This window comes from Mercenaria mercenaria, chromosome 14, assembly GCF_021730395.1.
Source record: "Mercenaria mercenaria strain notata chromosome 14, MADL_Memer_1, whole genome shotgun sequence".
NCBI classification, from domain to species: domain Eukaryota; kingdom Metazoa; phylum Mollusca; class Bivalvia; order Venerida; family Veneridae; genus Mercenaria; species Mercenaria mercenaria.
In genome coordinates this window covers 42661279-42686772 of record NC_069374.1, presented here as the reverse complement: position 1 = coordinate 42686772, position 25494 = coordinate 42661279, and the positions used below count along the sequence as shown (strand labels likewise).

The window sequence follows — 25494 nt, the reverse complement described above, 5'->3', positions numbered from 1 at the left end:
TCAAGGTGCTGCGGGGGCATTTGTCACCATTAGTGACAGCTCTTGTTTAATGCCTCTTTGTTTAATGATATACATACATTTATTGTACAATCTATTTGACCTGTCAAAACATGTTCCTGGCTTTCATTATATTCTGTCCACGCCCTAATAAGATTAACATGAAAGCCAGAAACATCTTTTGATAGAGATGGTACCTACCCAAATAAATCAAAGCGGGACAACTCTGAATTGATCAATAAACTGAAGCCAACATTAAACATTGATCAAAAGTGAAAGAAAAATCAGATAGGTCCTTTTTCAAACAACTTATCAGGCAGACAAAATATGACCTACATTTGTTTAAATCCCTTTGCATTCAATATACAATATGCACGCTTTTCTCATGACTTACACTGACAGTTATTTTGTAAGTTGTAGTGAGGCCCTGATAGAAAGTTTAGTAATGCATGAAGATTATATAGAATAATGCATACATTAAGAAACATTATTAAGTTTTGATCTTTTAGCCAAAGTTGTTTATTTATTGTTCTCAATGGTAATACATTGTTTTACACAACATTTATATATCAAAATGTAAAATGTATATATCTAACAATGAGAAATAACAAAAAAAGTTAAATTGGTAACACAAAAATTCATTGTCGTCGAATATAATTACAATGTTTTAAGGTAGTGATTGTAATTACTACATGTTAAGGTAGCTGACAGGTAATGACTCTATGTAATGTATTTTAAGCAATTCTCAATTTAAACATTCTCTGGAGGGAACTAGCACGATCATTTGCTTTCCTTGAAAAATGAATAAATGCTGAAAAAGCATATGGAGATTACTCTATTTGATGATTTTCGTTACAGGTCAACTCCCCTAAACAAACTAAAAGGTGTTTTATTTATTGTTGAAAACAAAGTAATCGGATAATTTCAGATATCAAAAATAATTTAAAACTTATACTGTTTACACAACTTGAAAAAAGGTTTTTGTTGGGGCCTCTCATTTATAAATATATCGACAATTATCACCTGAATTGAGTGCATTCATGAGTGGAAAATATTGATGGTAAAATGGTGTAGGGGTTTGTTTACAATATAAAATCTTTAATAACTTCTTTAAGGTACATTTTTGGTGTGGTTTTGGTAAGCTTATAATAAAAAGCATGTCATTCTTTTTCACTCAGAATTTTTTCAAGCGTTTTAGACTCTTGGCTAGTCTTGGAATTTACTTTATTAAAAGACAAAAGGAAGTTCAGTATAGGCTCTTTCAAAATGTTGAAAGTAGAGTAAACTTACCTTATACTCTATTGAATTTATTTAGCTGTGGAAGCTTTTGATATAGACTATAATTGGGGTAGTCCTAAAATCTTTGAAAAAAGATCAATACAAGAGTTGTCCATTTTGCTTCAGATATTTTGAGAAAGTCATTTTTTAGATATCAAATATTTCTATTTTTGACATGGAGAAGAGGAAAACCATAAATATATTTAGAAAATTGGTGCACTTAGCTATCATTTCACTCTGAAAAAAACCTATAAAGATAAATTTGATTTTTTTAGGTACCATCTCTACTTTTGACAGGCCAAAAAAATAGTACAATACATTAGTGCAAGTTTGTCCTGGGCTACTAGTTGCTATTTACACTTTGATTCTGGCCAGTCTTGATGGAATCTAAATGATTAATGCTAAAGCTTGAGTCAAGACTGACCAGTGATTCTCAGGACTGTTTCAAAGAATTTGAAGGTCCATAACTTTGCCAGACACTCCCGACAACAGTTATGACAACTATCAAGAACTGGGAATAACCTTAATTGCCAGCTAGTAGATGCGGAAAGTAGTTCCATGTTGTTAAGTGGTGAAGACAAATGTAGGTATATTGTTGTGATTCAGGGAGGATACATGAATGCAAAGAAACAGAAACTTCAACAACAGTTTGTGGAGGAAGCCCCAGGTCAGCTGAAGAAAGAAGGCAGTGGATCTAAAATATTCTCTGGCATCAGTATACATGTCAACGGTTACACAAGTAAGTTCTATATCCCCCATTTACAACATCAGGGATTTTTTTACTGTTTAGAAACTGGGGCCCAGGGCCCATTCGTTTGGGAAAAATGGCGCATAAAAGCTGAAAATTGGGAAATACAAAAAATAAGTTTTACCATCATACAACCTTTATTTCAGCATTGTTATGTCTCCCCTAGGAGACATATTGTTTTTGCCCTGTCGGTCCGTCCGTCCGTACGTCACACTTCATTTCCGAGCAATAACTGGAGAACCATTTGACCTAGAACCTTCAAACTTCATAGGGTTGTAGGCCTGCTGGAGTAGACGACCCCTATTGTTTTTGGGTTCACTCCGTCAAAGGTCAAGGTCACAGGGGCCTGAACATTGAAAACCATTTCCGATCAATAACTAGAGAACCACTTGACCCAGAATGTTGAAACTTCATAGGATGATTGGTCATGAAGAGTAGATGACCCCTATTGATTTTGGGGTCACTCCGTCAAAGGTCAAGGTCACAGGGGCCTGAACATTGAAAACCATTTCCGATCAATAACTAGAGAACCACTTGACCCAGAATGTTGAAACTTCATAGGATGATTGGTCATGAAGAGTAGATGACCCCTATTGATTTTGGGGTCACTCCATCAAAGGTCAAGGTCACAGGGGCCTGAACATGGAAAACCATTTCCGATCAATAACTTGAGAACCACTTGACCCAGAATGTTGAAACTTCATAGGATGATTGTACATGCAAAGTAGATGACCCCTATTGATTTTGGGGTCACTCCATTAAAAGTCAAGGTCACAGGGGCCTCAACATTGAAAACCATTTCCAGTCAGTAACTTGAGAACCACTTGACCCAGAATGTTGAAACTTAATAGGATGATTGGTCATGCAGAGTAGATGACCCCTAACGATTTTGGGGTCACTCTGAAAGGTCAAGGTCACAGGGGCCTGAACATTGAAAACCATTTCTGGTCAGTAACTTGAGAACCACTTGACCCAGAATGATGAAACTTCATAGGATGATTAGTCATGCAGGGTAGATGATCCCTAACGATTTTAGGGTCACTCTGTTAAAGGTCAAGGCCAAAGGGGCCTGAACATGGAAAACCATTTCCAATCAATAACTTGAGAACCTCTCGCCCCAGAATGTTGAAACTTCATAGTATGATTGTTCATGCAGAGTAAATGACCCCTATTGCTTTTGGGGTCACTCCGTTAAAGGTCAAGGTAACAGGGGCCTGAACATTGATAACCAGTCCTGATCAATAATTTGAGAACCACTTGACCAAGAATGTTGAAACTTCATAGAATGATTGAACATGCAGAGTAGATGACCCCTATTGATTTTGGAGTCAGTCTATTAAAAGTCAAGGTCACAGTGGCCTGTTCATGTAAAATCATTTTTAGCTCACCTGTCACAAAGTGACAAGGTGAGCTTTTGTGATCGCGCGGTGTCCGTCATCCGTCGTCCGTCCGTGCGTCCGTCCGTAAACTTTTGCTTGTGACCACTCTAGAGGTCACATTTTTCATTGGATCTTTATGAAAGTTGGTCAGAATGTTCACCTTGATGATATCTAGGTCAAGTTCGAAACTGGGTCAGGTGCCTTCAAAAACTAGGTCAGTAGGTCTAAAAATAGAAAAACCTTGTGACCTCTCTAGAGGCTATATATTTCACAAGATCTTCATGAAAATTGGTCAGAATGTTCACCTTGATGATATCTAGGTCAAGTTCGAAACTGGGTCACTTGCCTTCAAAAACTAGGTCAGTAGGTCTAAAAATAGAAAAACCTTGTGACCTCTCTAGAGGCCAAATATTTCACAAGATCTTCATGAAAATTTGTCAGAACGTTCACCTTGATGATATCTAGGTCAAGTTCGAAACTGGGTCACGTGCCGACAAAAACTAGGTCAGTAGGTCAAATAATAGAAAAACATTGTGACCTCCTTAAAGGCCATATTTTTCATGGGATCTGTATGAAAGTTGGTCTGAATGTTCATCTTGATGTTATCTAGGTCAAGTTCGAAACTGGGTCACGTGCGGTCAAAAACTAGGTCAGTAGGTCTAAAAATAGAAAAACCTTGTGACCTCTCTAGAGGCCATATATTTCATGAGATCTTCATAAAAATTGGTCAGAATGTTCACCTTGATGATATCTAGGTCAATTCGAAAGTGGGTCATATGCCTTTAAAAACTAGGTCAGTAGGTCAAATAATAGAAAAACCTTGTGACCTCCCTATAGGCCATATTTTTCATGGGATCTGTATGAAAATTGGTCTGAATGTTCATCTTGATGATATCTAGGTCAAGTTCGAAAGTGGATCATGTGCCATCAAAAACTAGGTCAGTAGGTCAAATAATAGAAAAACATTGTGACCTCTCTAAAGGCCATATTTTTTTCATGGGATCTGTATGAAAATTGGTCTGAATGTTCATCTTGTTGATATCTAGGTCAAGTTTGAAATAGGGTCATGTGCGGACAAAAACTAGGTCAGCAGGTCTAAAAATAGAAAAGCCTTGTGACCTCTCTAGAGGCCATACTTGTGAATGGATCTCCATTTAAATTGGTCAGAATGTTCACCTTGATGATATCTAGGTCAGGTTTGAAACTGGGTCACATGCCTTAAAAAACTAGGTCAGTAGGTCAAATAATAAAAAAACCTTGTGACCTCTCTAGAGGCCATACTTTTCATGGGATCTGTATGAAAGTTGGTCTGAATGTTCATGATGATATCTAGGTCAAGTTTGAAACTGGGTCAACTTCGGTCAAAAACAAGGTCAGTAGGTCTAAAATTATTAAAATCTTTTGACCACTCTAGAGGCCATATTTTTCAATGGATCTTCATGAAAATTGATCTGAATGTTCACCTTGATGATATCTAGGTCAGTTTCGAAACTGGTTCACGTGCGGTCAAAAACTAGGCCAGTAGGTATAAAATTAGAAAAACCTTGTGACCTCTCTAGAGGCCATATTTTTCATGAGATCTTCATGAAAATTAGTGAGAATGTTCACCTTGATGATATCTAGGTAAAGTTCATAACAGGGTCACGTTTCTTCGAAAACTAGGTCAATAGGTCAAATAATAGAAAAACCTTGTGACCTTTGTAGAGACCATATTTTTCAATGGATCTTCATGAAAATTGTAGAGAATTTTTATCTTGATAATATCTAGGTCAAGTTCAAAACTGGGTTACATGAGCTCAAAAACTAGGTCACTATGTCAAATAATGATGTCATACTCAAAACTGGGTCATGTGGGAAGAGGTGAGCGATTCAGGACCATCACGGTCCTCTTGTTTGGAAATAACTTGAGAACCACTTGACCTACAATGTTGAAACTTAATAGGATGATTGGACATGCAGAGTAGATGACCCCTATTTATTTTGAGGTCACTTGATCAAAGGTCAAGGTCACAGGAGCCTGAACAGTGACTTGAGAACCACTAGGCCAAGAGTGTTGAAATTTAGCGGGATGACTGGACATGCCAAGTAGATGATCCCTATTGCAGCCAACCATCAGTGTCTCTTTGACTTTTGCTCCTGACCCCTATTGACTTCTTGCCTATAGGACTTTGCATTTGGGGAGACATGCGCTTTTTAGCTCACCTGTCACAAAGTGACAAGGTGAGCTTTTGTGATCGCGCGGTGTCCGTCGTCCGTGCGTGCGTGCGTGCGTCAGTCCGTAAACTTTTGCTTGTGACAACTCTAGAGGTCACATTTTTCATGGGATCTTTATGAAAGTTGGTCAGAATGTTCATCTTGATGATATCTAGGTCAAGTTCGAAACTGGGTCACGTGCCTTCAAAAACTAGGTCAGTAGGTCTAAAAATAGAAAAACCTTGTGACCTCTCTAGAGGCCATATATTTCATAAGATCTTCATGAAAATTGGTCAGAATGTTTATCTTGATGATATCTAGGTCAAGTTCGAAACTGGGTCACGTGGGGTCAAAAACTAGGTCAGTAGGTCTAGAAATAGAAAAACCTTGTGACCTCTCTAGAGGCCATATATTTCATAAGATCTTCATGAAAATTGGTCAGAATGTTCATCTTGATGATATCTAGGTCAAGTTCAAAACTGGGTCACGTGTCATCAAAAACTAGGTCAGTAGGTCTAAAAATAGAAAAACCTTGTGACCTGTCTAGAAGCCATATATTTCACAAGATCTTCATGAAAATTGGTCAGAATGTTCACCTTGATGATATCTAGGTCAAGTTCCAAAGTGGGTCACGTGCCGTCAAAAACTAGGTCAGTAGGTCAAATAATAGAAAAACCTTGTGACCTCTCTAAAGGCCATATTTTTCATGGGATCTGTATGAAATTTGGTCTGAATGTTCATCTTGATGATATCTAAGTGAAGTTCGAAAATGGGTCACGTGCGGTCAAAAATTAGGTCAGTAGTTCTAAAAATAGAAAAACATTGTGACCTTCCTAGAGGCCATATATTTCATGATATCTTCATGAAAATTGGTCAGAATGTTCACCTTGATGATATCTAAGTCAAATACGAAAGTGGGTCACGTGCCTTCAAAAACTAGGTCAGTAGGTCAAATAATAGAAAAACCTTGTGACCTCTCTAGAGGCCATATTTTTCATGGGATCTGTATGAAAGTTGGTCTGAATGTTGATCTTGATGATATCTAGGTCAAGTTCGAAAATGGGTCATATGCCATCAAAAACTAGGTCATGAGGTCAAATAATAGAAAAACATTGTGACCTCTCTAAAGGCCATATTTTTCATGGGATCTGTATGAAAATTGGTCTGAATGTTTATCTTGATGATATCTAGATCACTTTCGAAACAGGGTCATGTGCAGTCAAAAACTAGGTCAGTAGGTCTAAAAATAGAAAAACATTGTGACCTCTCTAGAGGCAATACTTGTTAATGGATCTCCATAAAAATTGGTCAGAATGTTCACCTTGATGATATCTAGGTCAAGTTTGAAACTGGGTCACATGCCTTAAAAAACTAGGTCAGTAGGTCAAATGATAAAAAAACCTTGTGACCTCTCTAGAAGCCATACTTTTCATGGGATCTGTATAAAAGTTGGTCTGAATGTTCATCTTGATGATATCTAGGTCAAGTTTGAAACTGGGTCAACTTCGGTCAAAAACAAGGTCAGTAGGTCTAAAATTATTAAAATCTTTTGACCTCTCTAGAGGCCATATTTTTCAATGAATCATCATTAAAATTGATCTGAATGTTCACCTTGATGATATCTAGGTCAGTTTCGAAACTGGGTCAAGTGCGGTCAAAAACTAGGCCAGTAGGTATAAAAATAGAAAAACCTTGTGACCTCTCTAGAGGCCATATTTTTCATGAGATCTTCATGAAAATTAGTGAGAATGTTCACCTTGATGATATCTAAGTAAAGTTCAAAACAGGGTCACGTACCTTCGAAAACTAGGTCAATAGGTCAAATAATAGAAAAACCTTGTGACCTCTCTAGAGACCATATTTTTCAATGGATCTTCATGAAAATTGTAGAGAATTTTTATCTTGATAATATCTAGGTCAAGTTCAAAACTGGGTCACATGAGCTCAAAAACTAGGTCACTATGTCAAATAATAGAAAAAACGACGTCATACTCAAAACTGGGTCCTGTGGGAAGAGGTGAGCGATTCAGGACCATCATGGTCCTCTTGTTTACAAAAGCATTTTCTAGTTATTGTTTGTCATAATACATATGTCATTATATTTTTTTGTTTTTTGAAAGTGTCTACTAAATTTACTGGTATTTCTTCAGTGAGAAACTTGCAGACACTCAACGGTCAGTAAAATTGAGGGAAATTTAAGCCTAAGAATTGGGAAAATAAGCAAATTTTTGCAGTTGGGATGGGGCCCATATTCGACCCCAAAATCAGCGTTAAAAATCCCTCAACATAATGATAATGTGAAGTTGTAAAAATAATATAAACCTGCTGAAGGGTTGGACCACAGTACAGAATATTGGACATGCATGTTGTTTATTTATGAAAATTGAGGGAAGGTATTTGGTAGGTAGAAAAGCGGGTGGATGGGCAGATGGCATTAGCCAGGTTGTTTCTGGTCATTATATCCCCAGGTACAAAGTATATCGTGGTTATACTAGAGTCACACATCCCTCTGTCCATCAGCAATACCTTTCCAGGGGAAACCACTCTTGGATTATCAAATAACTTGAATTAATGATTGCCTCTACAGTATGAAGAGAATTGCATATTACCCAAGTCAATATGTCTGTAGTAAAGGTCAGGGTCAGACAGCTTCATTTAAAATCTTCTCCATAATTGTACCTCTTGAAGGAATTTCATAAAACTAGCGTTGGTTGTTTATTTCGTCAGGACAATATTCAGAGTACAATCAAGGTCAAGGTTATACTTGGAAGTCAAAAGTCGTGATCACAGCCTATCACCTTCCCTGTATTAAGTAATTTAAGGTTGTGTCTGAGGGGTATAAATCCCCTTTAGTGGTATCTGTAGTTAACTTTATTTCAAATTGTCATATTGCAGTTATTTTTTTGCTACTTTTTACAGCTGAATACAGGCTGTTTCTTGTAGCGAAAATAGCTGAAATTGTAATATTTTCTCCTTAGAATATAAAGAAATGAGCCGCACCATGAGAAAACCAACATAGTGGGTTTGCGACCAGCATGGATCCAGACCAGCCTGCGCATCTGCTCAGTCTGGTCAGGATCCATGCTGTTCGCTTTTAAAGCCTATTGGAATTGGATAATCTGTTAGCAAACAGCATGGATCCTGACCAGACTGCGTGGATGCGCAGGCTGGTCTGGATCCATGCTGTTCGCAAACCCACTATGTTGATTTTCTCATGGCGTGGCTCAAATGTTCTGTCATATGTATAGTGAATAATTTTATGAAAATCAATGTTATATCTTTTAATTCCCTTTACCCCCATGTCACTTTAAACTTGTACAATTGTTATGGACTGGTAATTGTATCACACTTAACTGTGTTTCCTTCTGATCAGGTGCCAAACTCACAAAGACATTGGCATCAGTTATTAATCCCCCGCCGTGGCGAAGGGATTATAGGAATGGTCTGCGTCTGTCCGTCCATCTGTCTGTCCTTCCGTCTTTCCGTCCTTCCATCCGTAACAAAATCGTGTCCAATCCATATCTCCTAAACCCCTTGAAGGATTTTCATGAAACTTGGGTCAAATGATCACCTCATCAAGACGATGTGCAGAACCCATGAGTCAGCCTTGTCGGTTCAAGGTCAAGGTCACAACTCAAGGTCAAAGGTTTGAGCCTGCCATTTTGTGTCCGCTTTATATCTCCTAAACCCCTTGAAGGAATTTTTTAAAACTTTGGTGAAATGATCACCTCATCAAGACGATGTGCAGAACCCATGAGTCAGCCATGCTGGCTCAAGGTCAAGGTCACAACTCAAGGTCAAAGGTTTGAGCCTTCCATTTTGTGTCTGCTCTATATCTCTTAAACCCCTTGAAGGAATTTTATAAAACTTGGGTCAAATGATCACCTCATCAAGACGATGTGCAGAACCCATGAGTCAGTCATGTTGGCTCAAGGTCAAGGTCACAACTTAGGGTCAAAGGTTTGAGCCTTCCATTTTGTGTCTGCTCTATATCTCCTAAATCCCTTTAAGGAATTTTATAAAACTTGGGTCAAATGATTACCTCATCAAAACGATGTGCAGAAATTATGAGTCAACCATGCCAGCTCAAGATCAAGGTCACAACTAAGTGTCGAAGGTTTGAGCCTTCCATTTGGTGTCCACTCTGTATCTCCTTAACCCCTTGAAGGATTTTCATCAAACTTGGGTCAAATGATCACCTCGTCAAGAACTCATGAGTCAGCCATGTCAACTCAAGGTCAAGGTCACAACTGAAGGTCAAAGGTTTCAGCTCTGTATCTCCTAAACCCCTTGAAGGATTTTCATGAAACTTTGGTCAAATGATTACCTCATCAAGACGTTGTGCAGAATTGATGAGTCAGCCATGTCAGTTCAAGGTCAAGGTCACAGCTAAAATCAAAGGTTTAACCCTTTCACTATCCATAGCAGTGGCGGGGGATTTAGCTGTCTTTCAGACTGCCTTGTAAAAATAGGTACTGTGCCTGTTATAATGAAAATCAAATTATTTGGATTTTCCCTTTTTTGGGTTCCCCTTAAAAAGCCACAAAATTAAAAAAAGTCACTGTATTGTCTTTAAATTTGGTATGCAATAAACTTAATGCTTTGAAGATTGAATATTGCTTAAGCCGGTGCTAGGGGGTGTGGGCAGTGTTGCATTTTCCATTACTGCTCATGAACAGACTAAATCAAACAGAGTCTGCAATTTTCACTGTTTGCCTTGTTTTTGGTGCTTCCGAGGGATCTACATTCCAGATTTTATTTACTTCACAACAGCGGGTGTGAAGTGCTGTGTGGCGGCTGTAAAAAGCCGCCCCCAACTTCATCTCAGTGTTGTTATATTTTCTGGTCCCTCGGGATCATGGAGTTCAACTCATTTAGCTTTGAAGATTGACTACTGCTTAAGCCGGTGCTAGGGGGCGTGGGCAGTCTTGCATTTTCCATTACTGCTCATGAACAGACTCAATCAAACCGAGTGTGCAATTTTCACTGTTTGCCTTGTTCTCCGGTGCTTCCATTCCAGATTTTATTAGATTGAGATTGGGATTGTATTCTAGTGTTCAGGTCATGGAAAAATTATTTCTGCTCAATAACTTAGTTGGGAATGAGATATTGTAACCAAACTTTTTATGTTAATATTATATTTGGGACAGCTAAGGTCAAGGTCACTCACCAAAAATAGAACAGTTTTGGGCCATTCACTTCTGATTGTAACATCTTGTCACTAAACTTTGTGTATAGTTAACCAAATGGAAAACTGGTTTGGGATTGTATTTCACGCTGTTGGGGTCAAGGTCACTGGTACTGGAAATATAGAAACTGTGTCTAGCTAAAAACTTCTGTTTAGAATAATATATTAATCCCAAACTTTTGTATAGCAAGCTTACAAGGAGACATAGCTTCTGTTTGTGTTTGGTGCTACTGGGGTCAAGATCAGATGTTGAAAATCTGGTTTAAATATTTGTTTTACAACAAAGTTTTGACTTAGAAAACTGTAAAAAGCAATGAATGTGAAAAGCAATTTATATATATGTAATTTATTTAACTTCTGGTTTGATTTGAAGAACCCTCCTCGGATGAACTGAAGAGACTGATGATGTTACATGGTGGTAGTTACGAACACTACTTGTATCGTACACGTGTCACTCATGTTATAGCAACAAACCTACCCAATAGTAAAGTGAAGGAATTAAAGGGATTAAAAGTTGTCAGACCTGAATGGATAACAGAGAGGTTTGTTCTTTTCTTTCACCTTCATCTTTGTCCTTGTTAAGTCACTGAATGCAAGGGACTAAGAATACCTGGTGGGGGTAGGGACTTAGATTTACCCTTGTCTGTATGTCAGTCTGTCTGACTGATTTTGTGTTGTGCATTCTTAAAAAGTATTTGGCCTAGGGTAGTCAAACCTGACAGGATTGTTATTCAGCATGTAATGTTGTGCACCTGATGTTTTGGTTGTGATTTCTTACTGCCAGACCAGAGTTACGGCTGTTGACTGATTAAAAAATGTGCATATAGTCACAGCAGTGGGGGCAGCAGTGTCCTTTGGACACATATAAATCTAGTTCTCTCTGTCACAAAATTATGTTTACTGTGTTTCTTTTTATGCCCCCCTTCGAAGAAGGAGGGGTATATTGTTTTGCAGATGTCGGTCGGTCGGTCTGTCGGTTGGACGGAATGTAGACCAATCCATTTCCGGATGATAACTCAAGAACGCTTGGGCCTAGGATCATGAAATATGATAGGGAGGTTGGTCATCACCAGCAGATGACCCCTATTGATTTTGAGGTCTGTATGTCAAAGGTCAAGGTCACAGTGACCCTGAATAGTGAAACGGTTTCCGGATGATAACTCAAGAACACTTGGGCCTAGGATCATGAAAGTTCACAGGGAGGTCGGTAATGACCAGCAGATGACCCCTATTGATTTTGAGGTCAATATGTTAAAGGTCAAGGTCACAGTGACCCTGAACAGTAAAACGGTTTCCAGATGATAACTCAAGAACGCTTAGGCCTAGGGTCACGAAAATTGATAGGGAGGTTGGCCATGACCAGCAGATGACCCGTATTGATTTTGAGGTCAGTATATCAAAGGTCAAGGTCACAGTGACCAGGAAGAGTAAACTGGTTTCCAGGCAATAATTCAAGAACGCTTGGGCCTAGTGTCAGGAAAATTGATGGTTAGGTTGGCCATGACCAGCAGATGACCCCTATTGATTTTGAGGTCATTAGGTCAAAGGTCAAGGTCACATTGGCTAGGAACAGTTAAACAGTTTCTGATCTTCTTGTCCAAAACCATAGGGCCTAGGGCTTTGATATTTGGTATGTAGCAAAATCTAGTGGTCCTCTACCCAGAGTGTTCAGATTATTTCCCTTGGGTCAAATATGGCCCCACCCCGGGGGTCACATGGTTTATATAGACTTATATAGGAAAAAACTTTGAAAAACCTCTTGTCCAAAACCACAGGGCCTAGGGCTTTGATATTTTGTATATGACATCATCTAGTTGTCCTCTACTAAGATTATTCAAATTATTCCCCTAGGGTCAAATATGGCTTCGCCCTGGGGGTCACATGGTTTACATAGACTTATATAGGGAAAATCTTCTTGTCCAAACCACAAAGACTATGGCTTTGATATTTTGTAATGTAGCATCATTTAGTGGTTCTCTACTAAGTTTGTTCAAATTATCCCTCTAGGGTCAAATGTGGCCCCGCCCTCAGGGGTCATATGGTTCATATAGACTTATATAGCAGGCTGTCTAGCATCCCTAAAATTCCTACTTTTTCCTATTTTTTTTTCAATTTGGCTAAAATTCCTATTTTTTTAAAAAAATCAAAGGAAATTCCTAAAAAGGCCCTATTTTTTCACAAAGATTCCTAATTTTTTAACTTTTTGCAATGATCAAAAAGAGAAAATGTTTTAAATGTTGTTTAAAAGTTCTTCTAATTCAGAAAAAAACAGTTTAGCCCAGTTCAAAGCAGTTTACCAGTGGATCCAATAGCTGAAAACAGAGGAAAGCTGGTAGATGTCTTTTCTGTAAATAAAGCACTATTTGTGAGTTACTTTTATGTCAATCACATAAAAGTAAGCGCATTACATGGTCTTTAAAGTCCATATTTTAATTTGAAAATTCCTAAATTTAGCCCTAAAATTTCCTTAAAATTGTACCAAATTCCTAATTTTAGCCCTATTTTTTTGTACAAATTGCCCTAAAATTAGCCCTAATTTTTTGTCAGGGTATGCTAGACAGCCTGATATAGGGAAAAGCTTAGAATCTTCATGTCCATAACTTCTCGGCGATATTATGACCATTTTGTGTCGATTTGCCGTAAAACCCAACTCACTCACTCATGTCCATAACTTACATCATTCAAATTTGGACCACATGTAAAGTTTTGAGTGGCAAGATGAACCTTGACATGAGTTGACCTTGATCTTGACCTAGTGACCTCCTTTCACATTTCTGTAGATCACCAAAACTTGACCTGTTATTGACCAGTGACCTACTTTCACATATAAAGGTACAGGCTTCAAATTTGGACCACATGCATAGTTTTTTGTTCCAAATTAAGATTTGACCTTGATTTTGACCTAGTGACCTACTTTCACATTTCTCAAGCTACAGCCTACAAATTTGAACCACAAGCATAGTTTTCTGTACTGAAATGAACTTTGATCTTGATTTTGACCTTGAGCTAGTCTTGAAATTTGGAACATTCAAAAATGGCTCAGTGGATGTCGCCAAGATCACTCTGTAATCTCTTGTTAGGTTAATAGGTTAAAGGTCAAGATCAGTTTAAACCAGAATGGTAGAACTTTTGTTTACAGTGAGCATATAATTTCTGTTCCTTGTGCAATTACTGAATGCATCAAGGGGGGCATTTCGTGTTCAATGAGCTCTTGTTCTCCAAAGTGTGATAAAAATGATAAATGACAATAGTTACCAGGGATTCTTTTTTCAGATTTTGGGGCTGGTACCAGTTCTGGTAAAATGGGGAAAAAGCAGGGGTGTAAAATATTTTTTCCCACCACTTTCTCTGCACGAATTGTAACTAGTAAAATCTATCCGCCCTTACTGAACAGTCACTCGCCCCAATTAAATTACTACTATCTTAATGACTTCTTTTTAATACTGTCACTTTTATGAAAGAAGTATTATGAACTACAAACTACTTGCAAATATACCACAAAGTAGACAAATAATATTTTCTTGTTCACTACGTTTCCTTTTTATTTTTTTGTACTCATTTTAATTATGTCTCCCACTCTTTCTCATTTGCACTACCTGGTCAGTTTCCAGTTAAACTAGGCATAATTGTTTGTTTTGACATTGATGTCATGCTTTTAAATTATGAGAAAATAAACAGTAATGATAATAACATTAACTCAGATAAAATATGTTTTATCTTGACTGGCTTACGATGTATAGTTTTACTGTAATAACACCATTGATAATTATGATAATCCGAGTCGAGCATGCACCTGTTAAATCATTATTGTGCAGTTGAATTTTAAAGTGTCTACCTGCTCAAAGATTATTGTAGTTTTAGCCCTATTGTTTTTGGGGTTACTTCAAAGGTCAAGGTCATGAGCCTGAACATGAAAAAAAACATTTCTGATCAATAACTTGAGCACCACTTGACCCAGAATGTTGAAACTATCATAGGATGATTATGTATGACAAATAGATGACCTATATTGATTTGGGGTCACTTTATCAAAGGTCAAAGTAAATTTTCTAATGCGCATTATACATTTTTGTCAGAATAGAGGTACCTGAGGTCAAAAACTATGACAGAAGCTGAAGTCACTGAAAAACATGGTTAAAATGTTTGTTTATATAAAATCTTGGCCAAATAAGAGACTACGTTATCTGGAGTAAGAACTAGGCCAGAAGAGAGATTTGGGGCCTTTAGGGCCCTCTTCTTATTTTATACTTGAAGTAAGGTGAGCCTATACATCATATACTATGATTGATCAATAGTGGTCATCATTTTTTTTAGCTCACCTGTCACATAGTGACAAGGTGAGCTTTTGTGATCACCCTTCGTCCGTCGTCCGTGTGTCAGTCCGTCAACAATTTCTTGTCTGCACGATAGTGGTTTCATTTATGATTTTATTATGCCCCCCTTCGAAGAAGGAGGGGTATATTGTTTTGCAGATGTCGGTTGGTCGGTCAGTCAGTCTGTCGGTCGGAATGTAGACCAGTCCGTTTCCGGATGATAACTCAAGAACACTTGGGCCTAGGATCATGAAAGTTGATAGGGAGGTTGGTTATCACCAGCAGATGACCCCTATTGATTTTGAGGTCTGTATGTCAAAGGTCAAGGTCACAGTGACCCTGAATAGTAAAACGGTTTCCGGATGATAACTCAAGAACACTTGGGCCTAGGATCACGAAAGTTGATAGGGAGGTTGATCATGACCAGCAGATGATCCCTATTGATTTTGAGGTCAGTATGTTAAAGGTCAAGGTCACAGTGACCAGGAACAGAAGAACGGTTTCCGGGCAGTAACTCAAGAACGCTTTGGTCTAGTTTCAGGAAAATTGATAGTTAGGTTGGTCATGATCAGCAGATGACCCCAATTGATTTTGAGGTCATTAGGACAAAGGTCAAGGTCACATTGGCCAGGAACAGTTAAAGCAGTTTCTGATCTTCTTGTCTAAAACCACAGAGCCTAGGGCTTTGAAATTTAGTATGAATTATCATCTAGTGGTCCTCTACCAAGATGATTCAAATTATTGCCCTGGGATCTAATATGGCCCCGCCCCGGGTGTCACATGGTTTATATAGACTTATATAGGGAAAACCTTTTAAAATCTTCTGGTCAATAACCTACAACATTTAAATTTTGACCATATGTATGGTTTTGAGTTCACATTTCTGTAGCTACAGCCTTCAAATTTGGACCAAATGCATAGTTTTGTGTACCGAAATTTTTTTTGACCTTGACATTGACCTAGTGACCTACTTTCACATTTTTGAAGGTACAGGCTTCAAATTTGGACCACATGCATAGTTCTGTGTTCTGAAATGAAATTTGACCTTGATTTTGACCTAGTGACCTACTTTCACATTTCTCAAGCTACAGCTTTCAAATTTGGACCACATGGATAGGTTTGTGTACCGAAAAAAAGTTTGACCTTGAAATTGACTAAGTGACCTACTTTCACACTTTTGAAGGTAAAGGCTTCAAATTTGGACCACATGCATAGTTTTGTGTACCGAAATGAACTTTGATCTTGAGATTGACCAAGTGACCTACTTTCACATTTCTGATTGTACAGACTTCAGATTTGGACTGCATGCATATTATTGTGTTCTGAATTGAAATTTGACATTGATTTTTACCTACTACCTACTTTCACATTTCTCAAGCTACAGCCTCCAAATTTTGAAGCACTTGCATATTTCTGTCAGCCGAAATGAACTTTGACTTTGATATTGATCTAGTGACCTACTTTAAAATTTCTCAAGCCACAGTTTTCAAATTCGGACCACATACACATTGTATTGTACCGAAATGAAGTTTGACCTTGATTTTGACCTTGAGCTAGTTTTGAAATTTGGAACATTCAAAAATGGCTCAGTGGATGGCACCAATATCACTTTGTAATCTCTTGTTAGGTTAAAGGTCAAAGTCAGATTAAAACAGAATTGTAGAACTTTAATTTACAGTGAGCATATAATTTCTGTTCCTTGTGCAATTACTAAATGCATCAAGGGGGGCATTTCGTGTTCGACGAGCTCTTGTTTTAACCAAACTTGCACACAACTTGTATCACCATAAGATCTCGGTTCCTTTCTTGAACTGGCCAGATCCCATTATGGGTTCCAGAGTTATGGCCCCTGAAAGGGCCACAATCAGCTCTTTTGACCTTGTCTGCACAATAGCAGCTTTATTATGCCCCCCTTTGAAAAAGGAGGGGTATATTGTTTTGCAGATGTCGGTCGGTCGGTAGGTCTGTCGGTCGGTCGGTCGGTCGGAATGTAGACCTATCCGTTTCCGGATGATAACTCAAGAACGCTTAGGCCTAGGATCATGAAAGTTGATAGGGAGATTGGTCATCACCAACAGATGACCCCTATTGATTTTGAGGTCTGTATGTCAAAGGTCAAGGTCACAGTGACCCTGAATAGTAAAACGGTTTCCGGATGATAACTTAAGAACACTTGGGCCTAGGATCATGAAAGTTGATAGGGAGGTTGGTAATGACCATCGGATGACCCCTATTGATTTTGAGGTCAGTATGTTAAAGGTCAAGGTCACAGTGACCCTGAACAGTAAAACGGTTTCCGGATGATAACTCAAGAACGCTTGGGCCAAGGGTCACGAAAGTTGATAGGGAGGTTGGTCATCACCAGCAGATGACCCCTATTGATTTTGAGGTCTGTATGTCAAAGGTCAAGGTCACAGTGACCCTGAATAGTAAAACAGTTTCCGGATGGTAACTCAAGAACACTTGGGCCTAGGATCATGAAAGTTGATTGGGAGGTTGGTAATGACCATTGGATGACCCCTACTGATTTTGAGGTCAATATGTTAAAGGTCAAGGTCACAGTGACCCTGAACAGTAAAACAGTTTCCGGATGATAACTCAAGAACGCTTAGGCCTAGGGTCACGAAAGTTGATAGGGAGGTTGATCATGACCAGCAGGTGACCCCTATTGATTTTGAGGTCAGTATGTCAAAGGTCAAGGTCACAGTGACCAGGAACAGTAAAATGGTTTCCAGGCAATAACTCAAGAACGCTTGGGCCTAGTGTCAAGAAAATTGATAGTTAGGTTGGCCATGACCAGCAGATGACCCCTATTGATTTTGAGGTCATTAGGTCAGAGGTCAAGGTCACATTGGCTAGGAACAGTTAAATGGTTTCTGATCTTCTTGTCCAAAACCATAGGGCCTAGGGCTTTGATATTTGGTATGTAGCAAAATCTAGTGGTCCTCTACCAAGATTATTCAAATTATTTCCCTGGGGTCAAATATGGCCCCACCCCGGGGGTCACATGGTTTATATAGACTTATATAGGAAAAAAATTTGAAAATCTTGTCCAAACCACAAAGTCTGTGGCTTTGGTATTTTGTAATGTAGCATCATTTAGTGGTTCTCTACCAAGTTTATTCAAGTTATCCCTCTTGGGTCAAATATGGCCCTGCCTCAGAGGTCAAATGGTTCATATAGACTTATATAGGGAAAAACTTAGAATCTTCATGTCCATAACTTACATCTTTCAAATTTGGACCACATGTATAGTTTTGAGTGGCAAGATGAACCTTGACATGAGTTGACCTTGATCTTGACCGAGTGACCTACTTTCACATTTCTGTACCTACAGCCTTCAAATTTGGACCACATGCATATGTTTGTGTACTGAAAAAAACTTTGACCTTGTTATTGACCTAGTGACCTACTGACACATTTTTGAAGGTACAGGCTTCAGATTTGGACCACATGCATAGTTTTTTGTTCCAAAATAAAATTTGACCTTGATTTTGACCTAGTGACCTTCTTTCACATTTCTCAAGCTACAGCCTTCAAATTTGAACCACATGCATAGTTTTGTGTACCGAAATGAACTTTGATCATGAGATTGACCTAGTGACCTATTTTCACATTTTTGAAGGTACATGCTTCAAATTTGAACTGCATGCATATTTTTGTGGTCTGAATTGAAATTTTACATTGATTTTTATCTATTACCTACTTTCACATTTCTCAAGCTACAGCCTCCAGGTTTGAAGCACATGCTTAGTTCTGTCTACTGAAATGAACTTTACCTTGAAATTGATCTAGTGACCTGCTTTCACATTTCTCAAGCCACCGCTTTCAAATTTGGACCACATACACATTGTTTTGTACCTAAATGAAATTTGACCTTGATTTTGACCTTGAGCTAGTTTTGAAATTTGGAACATTCAAAAATGGCTCAGTGGATGGCGCCAAGATCAATCTGTAATCTCTTGTTAGGTTAATAGGTTAAAGGTCAAGGTCAGATTAAACCAGAATGGTAGAATTTTTGTTTACAGTGAGCATATAATTTCTGTTCCTTGTGCAATTACTGAATGCATCAAGGGGGGCATTTTGTGTTCGACAAGCTCTTGTTTATGATTTGATTTTTACCAAACTGGCACACAGCTTGTATCACCATAAGATCTTGGTTCCTTTCTTGAACTGGCCAGATTCCTTTATGGGTTCCAGAGTCATGGCCCCTGAAAGGTCCAGAATTAGCTATTTTGCCCTTGTCTGCACAATAGCAACTTCATTTATGATTTGAATTTAATCAAACTTGCACAAAATTTGTGTTGCCATAAGATCTCAGTTCCTTTGTTGAACCGGCCAGATCCCCTAATAGGTTCCAGAGTTATGGCCCCTGTAAGGGCCAAAATTAGCTATTTTGACCTTGTCTGCACAAAAGCAACTTCATTTATGATTTGATTTTGACCAAACTTGCACACAACTTGTATCACCACAAAATCTTGGTTCCTTTCTTAAACTGGCCAGATTCCATCATGGGTTCCAGAGTTATGGCCCCTTAAATGTCCAAAATTGGCTTTTTTGGCTTTTGCAGCCATATAGAGACTTCATTTATGGTTTTATTTGATACAAACTTCCAAAATATTTTCAACAACAATAAATCTTGGATTCCATGACAAATCAGATCCGATCGTAGTTATTTTATATCTGATTACCTCCCCTGATTGTATTCAAAATGGATTTATATCAGTAAGTACTTACAGGACTTATTTGAAATTTCATTATTGTCATTAGTTGGACCGAGCCAATCAGGGTAGATAACTATGGACTGATTTTATGTCAAATTACCTCCCTTTATTTCAAATTAAAATGGGTATATCTCCGTAACTAATGAAAATACTGATCTGAAATTTCATTTATGTCAACAGATTTATTTGGCAGATCCTTCTTTTGTTAACTTACAATAATTTTCTTTTGAATTACTTCCCTTTTACCTTACTGTAAATAGCCTATTTTTAGTAACTTTTTTATTATTGGCCATAGGGAAAAGCCGAGACCACTTTTCTGTGGTACGACATGGATGGTACCTCCAATTTTTAGGTGTATTTTGACATATCTGTATCTTGTAAGAATTTTGTTTTTCTTTTTGGTTAAATTTCTATCCTTTGTTGTTCCTGTCCTTTGGACTTAGATATTTTTTCTGAGGACCTTCTTGTCGTCAAGTGCAATGATAACAGGTGAGCGATATAGGGCCATCATGGCCCTCTTGTTTCGGTGTTAAATTTTCCTCATAATTACAGTATTGCAGCTGGAAAACTGCTATCCTACACAAAATATCTACTATATACAGCACAATCTGGATTACAGAAGGGTTTACAGACATACACTATACCTAGACAGAACAGTAACCAGTCTGAAGGAAGTTTTCAGTCTATAGATAGCATCAGAAGTGACACTTCAATATCCAGTGCCATTGGTCATCAGTCTATAAATAAAACAGACAGCACTTTCAGTGATATGAAAGGTTCAGATGTAATCGGTGATATTCAAGACAGTAATGATTTGAAAGAAAATAAAAGTGTAAGGAAACCAGTGATATCTCCAGGGAAAACTGCTGATGCCAGGGATCCAAAGTTCCTGAGTGAATTTTATAACAACTCAAGGCTGCACTATCTATCTACATGGAAAGCAGAATGGAAAAATTATGTAAATGAGCTGCAATCAAAGGGAGATCATTTCCCAGGCAGAGAACAACTCCGTAAAGTTGTTCTGGAAAGGGCAGTAACTCCTGATGAAGATGGTATTTCTGGTGGAAGGAGAGGAAAGCCCAGTAGATGTGTGATGCATATAGATATGGACTGTTTCTTTGTTTCTGTTGGGCTTAGAAAAAGACCAGACTTGAGAGGTAATTGTAATTGTAACATGAAACTAGTAAGTGTGTTTTCATGATATTGATGTATAGTGGCCAAGTCATTCTTATGGTGACACTGAGTTTTGGAATATTGATACAAAAAATTAGGAAAAGAAAAATGAAGAAGATACAGTTTAGCTATATGATCAGTATTTCTCTTGAATAGCCATAAGAAAATGAATATAGCTGTACAGTGCTTGCTTTTTGTTAGTGTTTGATATTGTATGTACTTTCACATGTGGACTATTCTGATATAGCAACTCCTTATTGTGATACATACTAAAATGTATTTTTATCTGAAATATGACATTTCAGATAAACTTGGTACATGTTATTGTTAGCCTGTCAGCTTGCTGTGCTAAATAAGATTTAAGTACTATAAGATATACTTTATGAGTGTAGCAAGAAAAAAGATTATATTTTTAACTCGACTTTTCGAAGAAAAAGTAGAGCTATTGTACTCGCCCCGGTGTCGGCGTCAGCATCGCCGTTGGTTAAACTTTAATGTTTTTGATAAAGTCAAATATCTCTGTTACTATCAAAGCTATTGACTTGAAACTTAAAATAGTTATTTACTATCAAAATCTACACCAGGAGACACAATTCTCATAACTCTGATTGAATTTTGACAGAGTTATGCCCCTTTTTAACGTAGAATTTTTGGTTAAAGATTTTGATAAAGTCAAATATCTCTGTTGCTATCAAAGCTTTTGACTTGAAACTTAGAATACTTGTTTACCGTCAAAGTCTACACCAGGAGAAACAATCCCCATAACTCTGATTGAATTTTGACAGAATTATGTCCCTTTTTGACTTAGAATTTTTGTTAAATATTTTGATAAAGTCGGATATCTCTGTAACTATTAAAGCTTTTGACTTGAAACTCAAAATAGTTATTTACTATCAAAGTCTACACCGGGAGGCACAATTCCCATAACTCTGTTTGAATTTTGACATAGTTATGTCCCTTTTTAACTTGGATTTTTTTTACTGGCCAAGCTCTAATTCAGAGTCAAGCACTGAGAAAAGTCAAGCGCACTGTCTTACGGACAGCTCTTGTTAACAAAACATTTTGTGAAATTTCCTGGCATCATTTTGTTTGTGTCCACAGGTAAACCAGTAGCAGTAACACATTCCAAAGGTAAAGGTTCTGTCCCTGACCCTGAATCTGACTTGAACTTTGAGAGGCAACAATGGGAACTTAAAAAGTTACAGTCTGGGAGAAAGGGAAGGAAAGGAGGTGGACAACAAAACATATCAGTGATTGATGGTATGATTTTATTAGCTCGACTATTCGAAGAATAGTCTAGCTATTCTACTCACACTGGCGTCGGCGTCGGCGTCATACCTTGGTTAAGTTTTTGCATGCAAGTACATACAGCTATCATTTAAAGGCATATAGCTTTGAAACTTACTTATTCTTTTTCGAGGTCAATTACCAACCTCACTAGGTCAAGTTCCATAACTCTAACATGTATTTTGAGCAAATAATGTCCCCTTTTGGACTTTTTTTTAGAAAATTTTGGTTAAAGTTTTACATGCAAGTTACTATCTCCAAAACTAATGCAGATATTGAATTGAAACTTCACATGTGTTTTCGGGGTTATAAAATTAGTTTTTGAAATCGAAAGTAGATCGTCTATGTTTGGCTGCTTTCACGAAACGAAATAACTTTTTTATGAAAAGATTTAAATAAGAGGTAAATTAACCGTAAACTTCAATGTCAAATACTGCCAATTGCTGCTAAATGTCTTCGTATCATCACAATTTGTAAAATATATTGTTCAAACTGGAGAAAAGTGTAATCGTATCCGGATATAATATTTTGGGTAAATATCGAGTTGTGTTATGAAGTTTTAAGAAAAAAACTAAAAACAAACTGAAACTGGTACACTATACTGTCAGTACATCAATCATTAGCCGACTCAGGCCATTCAGGCCTTTGATTTCTTTTTCTAGATCAATTACTTACCTCACTAGGTCAAGTCCCATAACTCTGACATGTATTTTGGCCAAATTATGCCCCCTTTTGGACTTAGAAAATTCTGGTTAAAGTTTTACATGCAAGTTACTATCTCCAAAACTAATGCAGATATTGATTTGAAACTTCACATGTGTCTTCGGGGTTATAAAACTAGTTGATAGCACCAAGTCCCATAACGCTGACCTTTATTTTGGCCAAATTATGCCCCCTTTTTGACTTAGAAAATTCTGGTTAAAGTTTTGCATTCAAGTACATACAGCTATTACTAAAAGGCATATAGATTTGAAACTTATTTTTTCTTTTTCTAGATCAATTACCTACCTCACTGGGTCAAGTCCCATAACTCTGACATGTATTTTGGCCAAATTATGCCCCCTTTTGGACATAGAAAATCCTGGTTAAAGTTTTACATGCATGTAACTATCTTCAAAACTACTACAGATATTAAATTGAAACTTCACATGTGTCTTCGGGGTTATAAAACTAGTTGATAGCACCAAGTCCTATAACTCTTACATGTATTTTGAGCAAATTATGCCCCCTTTTGGACTTAGAAAATCCTGGTTAAAGTTTTGCGTGCAAGTACATACAGCTATTACCAAAAGGCATATAGCTTTGAAACTTATTTATTCTTTTTCTAGGTCAATTACCAACCTCACTGGGTCAAGTTCCATAACTCTTAACATGTATTTTGAGCAAATTATGCCCCCTTTTGGACTTAGAAAATTCTGGTTAAAGTTTTACATGCAAGTTACTACCCCCAAAACTAATGCAGATATTGAATTGAAACTTAACATGTTTCTTCAGGATTAAAACTAGTTGATAGCACCAAGTCCCATAACTCTGATATGTATTTTGGTCAAATTATGTCCCCTTTCGAACTTAGAAATCTTTTGATATTTAACATTTTGGGTAATAATTTCCTGCTTCTGTGACAATATTTCGAATAGTCGAGCTTGGCTGTCTTACGGACAGCTCTTGCTTGATTGTAACTTCTTAAAAGGTGCAAGTTTAGTTCCAAGTTACATAGTAAGGGTCAAAGTATTTAGGTGGATCCTCATCAAATTTGGTCTGTTGCTAGGAGTGTGGAATTCCTATGTCCGACTTGAGACTTTTTGCAGGCGGACAAGTGCATTTTTAGCTCGACTATTCGAAGAATAGTCTAGCTATTCTACTCACCCTGGCGTCGGCGTCGGCGTCACACCTTGGTTAAGTTTTTGCATGCAAGTACATACAGCCATCAATTAAAGGCATATAGCTTTGAAACTTATTTTTTCTTTTTCTAGGTCAATTACCAACCTCTCTGGGTCAAGTCCCATAACTCTGACATGTATTTTGAGCAAATTATGCCCCCTTTTGAACTTAGAAAATTTTGGTTAAAGTTTTACATGCAAGTTACTATCTCCAAAACAAAACTAATGCAGATATTGAATTGAAACTTCACATGTGTCTTTGGGGTTATAAAACTAGTTGATAGCAGCAAGTCCCATAACTCTGACCTTTATTTTGGCCAAATTATGCCCCCTTTTGGACTTAGAAAATTCTGGTTAAAGTTTTGCGTGCAAGTACATACAGCTATTTCTAAAAGGCATATAGATTTGAAAGTTATTTTTTCTTTTTCTAGGTCAATTGCCAACCTCTCTGGGTCAAGTCCCATAACTCTGACATGTATTTTGAGCAAATTATGCCCCCTTTTAGACTTAGAAAATTATGGTTAAAGTTTTACATGCAAGTTACTATCTCCAAAACTAATGAAGATATTGAATTGAAACTTCACATGTGTCTTTGGAGTTATAAAACTAGTTGATAGCAGCAAGTCCCATAACTCTGACCTTCATTTTGGCCAAATTATGCCCCCTTTTGGACTTAGAAAATTCTGGTTAAAGTTTTGCGTGCAAGTACATACAGCTATTACTAAAAGGCATATAAATTTGAAACTTATTTTTTCTTTTTCTAGGTCAATTACCAACCTCTCTGGGTCAAGTCCCATAACTCTGACATGTATTTTGAGCAAATTATTCCCCTTTTTGGACTTTGAAAATCCTGGTTAAAGTTTTGCATGCAAGTACATATACAGCTATTACTAAAAGGCATATAGATTTGAAAGTTATTTTTCCTTTTTCTAGATCAATTACCAACCTCACTGGGTCAAGTCCCTAACTCTGGCATGTATTTTGGGCAAATTATGCCCCCTTTTGGACTTAGAAAATTCTGGTTAGAGTTTTACATGCAAGTTTCTATTTCCAGAACTAATGCAGATATTGAATTGAAACTTCACATGTGTCTTCGGGGTTATAAAACTAGTTGATAGCAGCAAGTCCCATAGCTGATATGCATTTTGGTCAAATAATGTCCCCTTTTGAACGTAAAACTCTTTTGATATTTAACCTTTTTGGGTAATATTTTCCTGCTTCTGGGACAATATTTCGAATAGTCGAGCTTGGCTGTCTTACGGACAGCTCTTGTTTTCATTCCGTTTGTATGCGGACAAGCATACATTTTCAGGTAGAAACTGAGTAAAAAGCAA

At 37.5% G+C, this 25494-nt stretch overlaps 1 protein-coding gene across 1 annotated transcript in view; it reads left to right on the top strand.

Annotated features, from left to right (window-relative positions):
- Positions 1–25494, top strand: part of LOC123526814 (DNA repair protein REV1-like) — a 94358-nt gene that overhangs the window by 29348 nt on the left and 39516 nt on the right. Inside the window, exons 4-7 of the mRNA XM_053523321.1 lie at positions 1882–2014; positions 11157–11325; positions 20373–20977; positions 22095–22253. Of these exons, the coding sequence (XP_053379296.1) occupies positions 1882–2014; positions 11157–11325; positions 20373–20977; positions 22095–22253 (1066 nt within the window). The remainder of the gene's footprint in view (positions 1–1881; positions 2015–11156; positions 11326–20372; positions 20978–22094; positions 22254–25494) is intronic.